Genomic DNA, 9,547 nt, shown 5'->3' on the forward strand with positions numbered 1-9,547 from the left:
ATTTGAGATGCAGTTGCCAGGCCACCAAGCGTGGATGATATTCCGCAGGCAGCGGTTTACAAATACTTGCAGTTTTTGCGTCGTTACCGCATATGTGCACCAAGTTTCGCACCCATACAGCAATACGGGTTTGACGTTTGAGTTAAAGATTCGAATTTTCGTTCGAAGAGATATCTAACGTAAGCTCCAGATGTTCCGGGGACTCGCAAATGCAAATCGAGCTTTTCTGATCCGGATTTCGATGTCTTTCTTGGTATCGCCATCAGGCGTTATCTGGCTCCCAAGATACTGAAAGCACTCCACTTTCTCAACATGTTGCCCAGCTACCATGAAACTGAATTTCCTGAGTTAATCTCCATCGACTTGGTCTTTCCGACATTGACTTTGAGACCTGCTGCCTAGGAGCTTTCGGTGAGGTTGTCGTTAAAGGATTCCATGGCGATCTTCGGTTCGGTGCACAGTCGATCGACTCAGTCAGAATCTCTTCATAACGATGAGAAAAAGTAGCGGTGATAAGATACATCCCTGTCTCACTCCAGCAGTTACCGGGATTGGATCGGACAAGACACCGTCGTGCAAGACCTTGCACCTTGTCGAATTCGCGGCTGTTCAATTCGTTGGAGAACACATGGGTACTGCCCATGAAATTTGGAGATCGGCAGTTCCATGTTCCAAGTTTCCATTCGCTGGCCCAATTCGTTGCTTGGTCTTTGCCAATTTCCATCCGAAATTAGTTGTTCATTGTTCGTTGCTTGTATTTTTTGCAGTCACGTGCTCGCAAGGCCCGCATCTAACCCCACTATTTCGCAGGAGGATCGTCATTATATTGCTGTTTTGGGTCCCGAACACCACCAAGACGTTGTTGCACTTCGCACGCCGCCAGTGAAATGGAGGACAGACGCGTACGGAGCGCCCTATCTCAGTCTGCATGCGACCAAAGCATCCACCGCGGTTGGGTACCTGATCTTACCTAATGGTTGCTCGCATCCCAGCCAGCACCACGCGGAGGTTGAGAATTGTCAAGTGGAAGCTCGTGCAACAGAGTTGTTTTCTGATGCAACAAGCCTGACCAAGAAGGGGGAAGACTGTGCAGAACTGAGTTGAAGGACTTAAACGAAATTGAAAATTCAATTTTCGTTCAGTTCAACAGGAGTTTCAGAGAACTACCTATCTGTTAATTCGTATGAATCACAACATATTTTATTAATACTTAAGCGCGTTTATTTGATGCAAATATTTATAACTTTTTCGATTATTTAAAAAACTGCCCATTTTCAATAGCATCCAAAATATGAAATGGTGATTACCCCCGTGCGAAATGTTTAGATTAAAATTTTTACTGACCCCATTAAAGTATCCTGTTCGATTAAAAGGTCCAATCCCGTTTCTGGGAACACGGTCGACTTGAGAACCTCGCTGGCGAGTCTCTAATGATAAGATCAAGGTCTTTAGATACACTAGGTTCTCCGACTTTCACAGTAAGTAGGCGAGAAGTGAGCGGGGCTCTCAATGAGTTTGTTTATTTTTTGCTCAGCTTTTCTGTGGTTTGTTGGTAAACAAACTTCATGAGTGCCGCATAGTTGCATAGCCTACATAGCCAAAATGGCTGAATCGGGAATTCGATATTCGGTAACACCTCCTGTATATACAGTTGCGTTCAAAAAAGAATGAAATCGCGTGAAGCTGCGCACCCACTTCCAACTTTGACAAGCTGCCATTCCTCTCTCGAATGATATTTTTTCATGAAAGTTTCACACAATCTAGTTCAACTATCCAACTAACACTCCACAAAATTTGAAGTCCCTACAATGTCGGAAAACAAAGATACAGCTATTCCCGTAAAAAAGGGAAATTTGGAGTTGCTTCACTAGATTTGCTGTATCTTTGACAATTTTCATTGAAATATCTTGAAATTTGGCCCAAAGATGTAAAAATGTTTGATCTAATACCAGGCCAAGTTTTGTCAAAATCGATGAACGTGATCAAAAATGGTGCCGGGTTGAAAATGAGGTTCATTATCGCCCAGCAGACGATTTCATTCTTTTTTGGACGGATGTTTACATGGAAAACAACGTAATCCATGTATTCGTGGTATTTTCTTTCACAAAACCAAAATTTATTACAAAGAATGTTGTAAATTGATAGGAACTTTATTCTTGCTTTGTTTAGAAACAGAAATTGTTCCAACAGAACTGGTATTGAAACACAAGAGCGAATAGAATATTCGCTTTAATTGTGGATCAAATTTGTTAATCGGTATTATTAGCAGGTTATTTCTGAAACTCTGTTCTTCTTATTTTGAACTCTGTTGAAACATTTTCTCTTTCGAAATAAAGTACGAATGAAGCTTTTAGCAATTTACATAATTCTTTGTGATTAATTTTGGTTTCGTGAAAGAAAATACCAAGAATACAAGGATTACGATTTTTTCCATGTAAACATCCGTCCAAAAAAGAATGAAATCGTCTGCTGGGCGATAATGAACCTCATTTTCAACCCGGCACCATTTTTGATCACGTTCATCGATTTTGACGAAACTTGGCCTGGTATCAGATCAAACATTTTTACATCTTTGGGCCAAATTTCAAGATATTTCAATGAAAATTGTCAAAGATACAGCAAATCTAGTGAAGCAACTCCAAATTTCCCTTTTTTACGGGAATAGCTGTATCTTTGTTTTCCGACATTGTAGGGACTTCAAATTTTGTGGAGTGTTGGTTGGATGGTTGAACTAGATTGTGTGAAGTTTTCATGAAAAAATATCAATCGTGAGAGAAATGGCAGCTTGTCAAAGTTGGAAGTGGGTGCGCAGCTTCACGCGATTTCATTCTTTTTTGAACGCAACTGTATACACACCTTGGATAAGATGAAATAAACGATCCAGTCTCTTTGATTCTGGTATCCAACCAAACCAGACGTGTCTTGCGTATTTATTGTCCACAAGAAACCCCATTTAAATAACCCCGTTTAGTTACAGTAATAATGTTTAAATTCTATTATAAAATACCGGTTACTTCAATGGCGACGAGGAGGATACATTTTTGGTTGGAGCAGAAGCGGCAAGTTCAAAGATTTTGTACTCTTGAACGCCGTGTCGTAAGTTATATGGTCAAAATTTGCGAATTTTGGAATTGTTGCTGCTAACGTTGGCTCAAGCCTTTTATTAGTGGTTTTGTTTAAGTTCTAATCGTCCTGCAGTGATTAAGAAGCTATTTTCATTAATTTGAACATTTCGCAGATAATATTTTGTGATGCTTTTCTTTTTTAAACCCGGATTTAAACTTTGTTTCTGAAAAGCACATTTTTGGTTGAACAATTGAACCATTTTATTGCTGCCTTTGTTATTTTTCGTTTTATTTTTTTCTTCCTAGGCAGCGTCTATCTGGAATAGAGAGTTCCCTTTACATGCACTCTACTAGTGAACCTTCATTTTTTTTTTTTCCTTGTAGGGGAGAGCCCACTGCGACCAGTAGTTGATCTATTGTGGTAATTACCCCGCGTTACTGTATGCTATCAGGCTCACCTGCACTATGGGTTGAAGTGACAGTTGATTGCTGACTAGGCATTTTATCCCAATCGGGTATGATATCAAAGATGTATGATATAACCTTCTTAGGGCTGATATTCAACCATATATCTTGTGCGCTTATTAACTTTGCCCCAAGAACACGCTCTCTCCTATTTAGGAGGGCGCAGCAGTTGCATAGAAGATGCTCTGCAGTTTCTTTTTCGAACCCGCAGAACCGACAGTCGTCGTTTTGAATAATGTTTATCCTTTTGAGATGCTGTTTTGTTGGACAGTGTCCTGTCAATAGACCAGTGTAAGTACTTAATTCGTGCTTACTTAAGTTCAACATGTTTTTGGAGAGTCGTGCGCTTGGTTCAATGAATCTTTTTGCCTGAGTTGCTCCCTCTGCTGTTCTCCAGTTGGAGACAATAGTGGTGCTTTCCCAGTTCTTGAGTTCCATATTCAAGGCACTCCTAGATACTCCGCAGAAAGGTTCAGGTCCAATTAACAGGCCCTGAGATCCTTCCCTAGCTAGCTGGTCTGCTTCTTCGTTCCCTAGGATACCGCAGTGGCCTGGAACCCAGAATAACAATACTCTGTTCCGTATGGCCAGGTTTCTTAGTGCAACAATACACTCCCATACTAGCTTGGAGTAACATGTGAAAGTACTTAGTGCTCGAAGAGCGGCCTGACTATCAGAGAATATATAGATACTTGTGTACCTGTATCCTCTTTTCAAACAGGCTAAAGTGCATTCTAAAATTGCTTGAACTTCTGCTTGGAACACTGTTGGCCAGTTTCCCATAGGAATTGAGATCCTGAGTCTAGGTCCGAACACCCCTGCCCCAGTTCTATTATCCATTTTTGACCCATCAGTAAAGAATTTTATTGATCCGGAAGGAACCGCAGGTCCACCTGACTCCCACACGTCCCTTTCATTGATAGTTACATTGTATGGTATGTCTAGATTGAAAACGGGTTCCATCCAGTCATCGTTCTTTACAATAAGTGAGTTTATTTTAAATATCTTAAGGATTTTTAGGTGTCCTGTAAGATCCCCCTCATAGAGAGTTTTGTTTTTGGTGAGTCTCAAGGCACTACGTTCTGCCTCTAACTCAATAAATTGATGTAGTGGCAGGATATTTAGTAGTGCATTCAGAGCCTCGTTTGATGTGCTTCGCATAGCGCCAGTTATAGCTAGCGTTGCTATTCTTTGAAGCTTCGCTAGTTTCTTCCGGGCCGTAGCTTGCACAGTTTTGGTCCACCATACTAAAGAAGCATACGAGATTTTGGGTCTTATTATAGCTGTAAATATCCAATGGATAATTTTAGGCCTTAGTCCCCATTTTTTCCCTACTCCCTTGAGGCAAACCCATAGAGCTGTTCTAGCCTTGGCTATTACATGCTCTATCTGCGGATTCCATGATAGCTTTGAATCTAGTATGATGCCTAAATATTTCACTTGTGATTCGAAGTTTAGCACTTCCCCGTCTAATGTTAGTGGTTTTAGTGCAGTTTTTCGTCTCGTAGTGAATGCTATCACAGTAGTTTTGGAAGGGTTAATGTTCAGTCCCTCTTCCCTGCACCAGAATAGTGCGTAGTTAAGTGCAGATTGCATTCTGTTTGACAACACATTCTCATATTTTCCCCGAACTATTATTACTACGTCGGCTGCAAAGCCAATAACTTCGAAACCCATAGATACAAGTTTGTTTAGGAGGTCGTCCACGATCAATGACCACAACAACGGTGATAGAACCCCACCTTGGGGACATCCCTTTGTTGGAGTGGCTTTGATTGTAAGTCCTCCCAAGCTTGCATAGATGGTTCTATTTATAAGCATGGTACTAGTCCAGTCAACAATTGCCGAGTGGCATCCTCGTCTTTTCATAGCTGTTTCGATTGAACTGTGTGATGCGTTGTCGAATGCCCCTTCAATGTCTAGAAAAGAAGCGAGTGCTATTTCTTTTGCCTCTAGGGTCTTTTCTAGTTTTTGTGTTAAAGTGTGCAAGGCCGTAACCGTTGACATACCTTTTTTGTAAGCGAACTGAAAATTATTTAGCTTACTTGAGCTAAGATACTGCGATTTAATGTGCTCGTCAAGTATCTTCTCCATTATTTTCAAGATAATGGATGTCAGACTTATAGGTCTGAATGCCTTTGGTTGAGTTTTATCTTTTTTCCCTGGTTTCGGGATGAAGATAACACGCACCTTTTTCCACTGAGTGGGAACATGACAGAGGGTCATACTGGCGACGAACATCTCTACCAAGGCAGGTATTACCATTTGTTTTGCTTGCTGTATTTGGATTGGTATAATTCCATCTTCGCCAGCAGCTTTAAATGGCTCGAATGTACTTATCGCCCAGTCAACCATTGACGGTTTAAAGATTGCGCGCGATTTGCGGAGAGCTTCCTCGCGTCTGACATTTCGTCTGGATCTTCCAGCCGGAGTGTCTATAATCTCTGTCCCTTCAATGGATCCTGGGAAATGCGTACTTAGTAGTAATTGAAGTGTTTCTTCTGGGTCTGTAGTGAACTCCCCATTATTTTTCTTCAATTGACCCAGTCCATTTGAGTGTTCTTTAGATAGAACTTTCTGGAGCCTGGCAGCTTCTGGTGTAGATTGAACGGTTTCACACATGTGCCTCCAACTACTTCTCTTAGCTTTACGAATATTTTTATTGTACTCAGTTAGAGACTTACGATAGTCATCCCAGTTTGAGTCAGCTTTTGCTTTGTTGAAAAGTCTCCTTGTTTTTTTCCTTAACTTTTCTAGTTGTCTGTTCCACCAAGGAACTCTTCTGTTTGAAACACGTTCCATCAGTGGACAGCTTGCTTCGAAAGCGTATATGATCTTATTGGTAAAACTGTTTGAAGCTTCCTCTAATTGCTTTGTTGTTCGTATTTTCACATCCAACAAAGGTTTACAAACTTCAAGTGTGTGTTTGTAGAGATCCCAGTTGGTGTTCCTAGGGTCTCTATAAACGTCCCTGATTATTTCTCCTCCCACTATGTCGAAAGTAATATGTCTGTGATCAGACAGTGATTCTTCATCCGACACCTCCCAGTTATTTATTTTCCCTAGAAGCAGTGGTGTGCATATAGTTAAATCGAGGACTTCTTGTCTGTTCGTCGTTGTGAACGTTGGTTTGTTTCCCTCGTTACATATTTCAATATGGTTTTGCGAAAGAAACTCTAATAAAGACTCACCTCTATTGTTGATGTCTGTACTTCCCCACAGCGTGTGATGAGCGTTAGCATCGCAGCAGATGAGAAACTGCTGGTTTTGTGCCCGGCATTTTCTCATAAATTCTACTACCATCGGTGGGGGTATTTCGGTGCTATCTCCCGGGAAATACGCTGAGGCTACACTTACCGTGTGCTTACCTTTCGGTGTCGGTATTTCCATTCGTATAGCCGTGATGTCTCCGTCGATAAATTCTGTAAAGGGAGTAAATTTAATTCTTTTATTAACTAGTAGAGCAGCCCTTGGGCGAGCGCTTCTTTCGTCGTAAAGAATCTTACCATTCGGCGTGTAAAGCCCTTGTACCTTACCCTTGTTAACCCAAGGTTCCTGGATAAAGGCAAGGTCCAGGTTTTCGGAGACGAATCTTCTCAGTAGTGTACTTGAGGCTCCTACAGCATGATGAAGATTCGCCTGAACACATTTTAGGGTGCTCATTTTTGGGGTTTTTTGCCCGTGGTGGTGGGGCAAAGCACCGGCTTTTTGCCATTTGCACATGTTTGCTTTTCTCCTTTTGGTTTGCTCCATGTGCTAGGGTTTCTTGACAGTTTTTTGTTTGCAGGTTTGTTGATGGTTACTTTACCTTTAAAACTGGTCATTCCACTCGGGCCTGGTTTAAGTTGATCTTGTTCCAAGCATGGGCCCATGTTCAACAACCTAGTCCCTTCCGGTGAGCAATCTGCATTGAATTTACTGGGGCTATACTCATTTTTCTCGTTTGTCCCTGAGTCTTGTCCCTGGTCCATAGATTGGCCCTGGTCCTTAGACTCTGGTTCTTTGAGATCGAGTGTTGCCGAAGTATTTCCTTTGCTAATCGACTCTCCTTCTGTGGGTTGGACCTGGTCTGTCGCCGACTGGTCCTTTACAAGGCCCTGTTTAGGCTGCCCGGGTCCTTGAACAGCTTTATCGGTGGTGTTCCCTTCAACAGCTCTGCTTTCTGGATTTCTCTTGGTTATTTTCCAGATTTTACTGGAACCAAATCCATAGTATATGACGAAGTTCCTCTTCTCCAGCTCTTTCATTGAGGTTTCGTCTACGGTGAAAACCACTTCGAGAGCTTCGTTCTTTTTGTGGATATCGTAGAATCTCCAGCTTTCAGTACTAAGCTCATCATTTTGGCTTTCAATTGTAGCCTGAATCGTACCGATATCGTCCTCGGCAGCTCCAGGTAGGTGAGCCTTCAGGATCTCCGATCTTGGGATTTGATTATCTCCAACGGCGACTAGCTCAGCTCCTACCCATGGCTTGATTGATGGTGTAACTTGCTTTAGCCAGTCCGATGTAGCCTGGTCAAGACACGTCACAACCATGAAACCTGATTTGTACGAACATTGAGCGAACTTCGGTTTAAGTTTCTCCTGTCTTTGACCGAGAACAGCCCGTTTAATCGCTTGCTGTACCATTTTCAGTTGTTCTGTTTTCAGCTGTGTGCTGGGGTAATCTTTGGCTAATATGCCTACCCTCACAGAACCAGCAACCTCACTATAGGAGGGTCTTTGCTTGGACTTGCCTTTAATTTTCTCTATTGGTCTCATTGGGCGTTTGGCCCTATGTAGACCTTCACGACCCTCATTGGTCTGTGGTCGAGCTTGCTTTGATTCGTATGGCTGTCTCGCAGGGGCTTGTGGCCCTCTGGCCTTCTTGGCTCTCGATTTTTCCACACTGTTTGAACCATCGTTATCTCCACTGCGCGCCCGTTTTACATTTTTTGCAGGGGGCGTATTTTTTTCAGTGGAAATTAGGCGCATTGCCTCTTCATATGGTACGTTTTTGGCCATAAGCTTTCTCAGCCTTCTCTTGGCCGCACCACTTAGCTGCCGTGTGTCGAGATTTTTCTCTTTTTTCGGCATTTCTGCTGTTTTGATGGTGACATTAACCCCATCATCGTCGCTCTCGTCGTTCATTTCCGCAGGTGAATCTAATGCGGAAGATGAGATGGATGGCACTCCTGTGAATGACTCGTTAGAGAGCTGTCTTTCGAGTTCACCTTCTGTGACTTCCATATTATCCGGCTGAGACGAGCAGTCGGCACTCGTATTGTTTTGTGTTTGTTTGTTTGTGTACATATTTTGATCCCACGAGTAGCTAGGGAAGTAAAGGTCAGCTGTGTCAGTGCCCTGCTGTAACACAGTAAGGGCTGTATACTGTGGGGTGCGCCCTGGTGCCCCACAGGTTCCGTTAGCGACTGAGATTCCCTCCAGCCATACATCCTATCGTCACGGTGCCTTAGGATTGGGGCACCTCCTCACTTTGTTATTGTCGAGTTGACAACATTGCCTTCATATAAGAGAAGCGACATCTGATCCCTTTTAAAATAAAGTATGTGGCAACATCGCGCAAAATTTGAACAAAAAAACCTCAGCACTGTTTTCTGGCTCAATGTTCAAGCTCTAAAGTGAACGCTCCTTCAATCCAACAAAACAACATTGAACTCGATGCCCAAAGGATCACGATAAACGGTATGAATGACTTGAATTTCGTTAACAATCAGATAGTTTTCTAACTAGGAACACGATTCACCAAAGCATTGAAAAAAAATTGCACCTAATCATAAATTCATATGACTAACTTTAAAATTATCTGTTTGAACTATAACAACAATCACAATACCTTCCTTGGTTGAGTTTTCAATAAGAAAGGTAAAAGATCTGCGACAAATGCTCGGATCGATTTTGACAGTTCTTTTGTATCGATTGGAATTTTGTGTTTCAGACGTCGTTTCTCTTATATGTAGGTTCACTACACTCTACATACTACATACTTTTTGTTAAAGGAATCTGGCTGCAGGGCTA

The 9,547-nt window shown here is 42.1% G+C and overlaps 1 protein-coding gene across 1 annotated transcript; it reads right to left on the reverse strand.

Annotated features, from left to right (window-relative positions):
* Positions 1–7,068: 7,068 nt before the first annotated feature.
* Positions 7,069–8,960, reverse strand: LOC129760049 (uncharacterized). Its single transcript, XM_055757627.1, has one exon. It carries the CDS (start codon positions 8,819–8,821, stop codon positions 7,190–7,192), a length of 1,632 nt encoding a protein of 543 aa, XP_055613602.1. The 5' UTR covers positions 8,822–8,960; the 3' UTR covers positions 7,069–7,189.
* Between the last annotated feature and the right edge of the window lie 587 nt (positions 8,961–9,547).

Source organism: Uranotaenia lowii, unplaced genomic scaffold (assembly GCF_029784155.1).
Source record: "Uranotaenia lowii strain MFRU-FL unplaced genomic scaffold, ASM2978415v1 HiC_scaffold_389, whole genome shotgun sequence".
Taxonomy (NCBI): Eukaryota; Metazoa; Arthropoda; class Insecta; order Diptera; family Culicidae; genus Uranotaenia; species Uranotaenia lowii.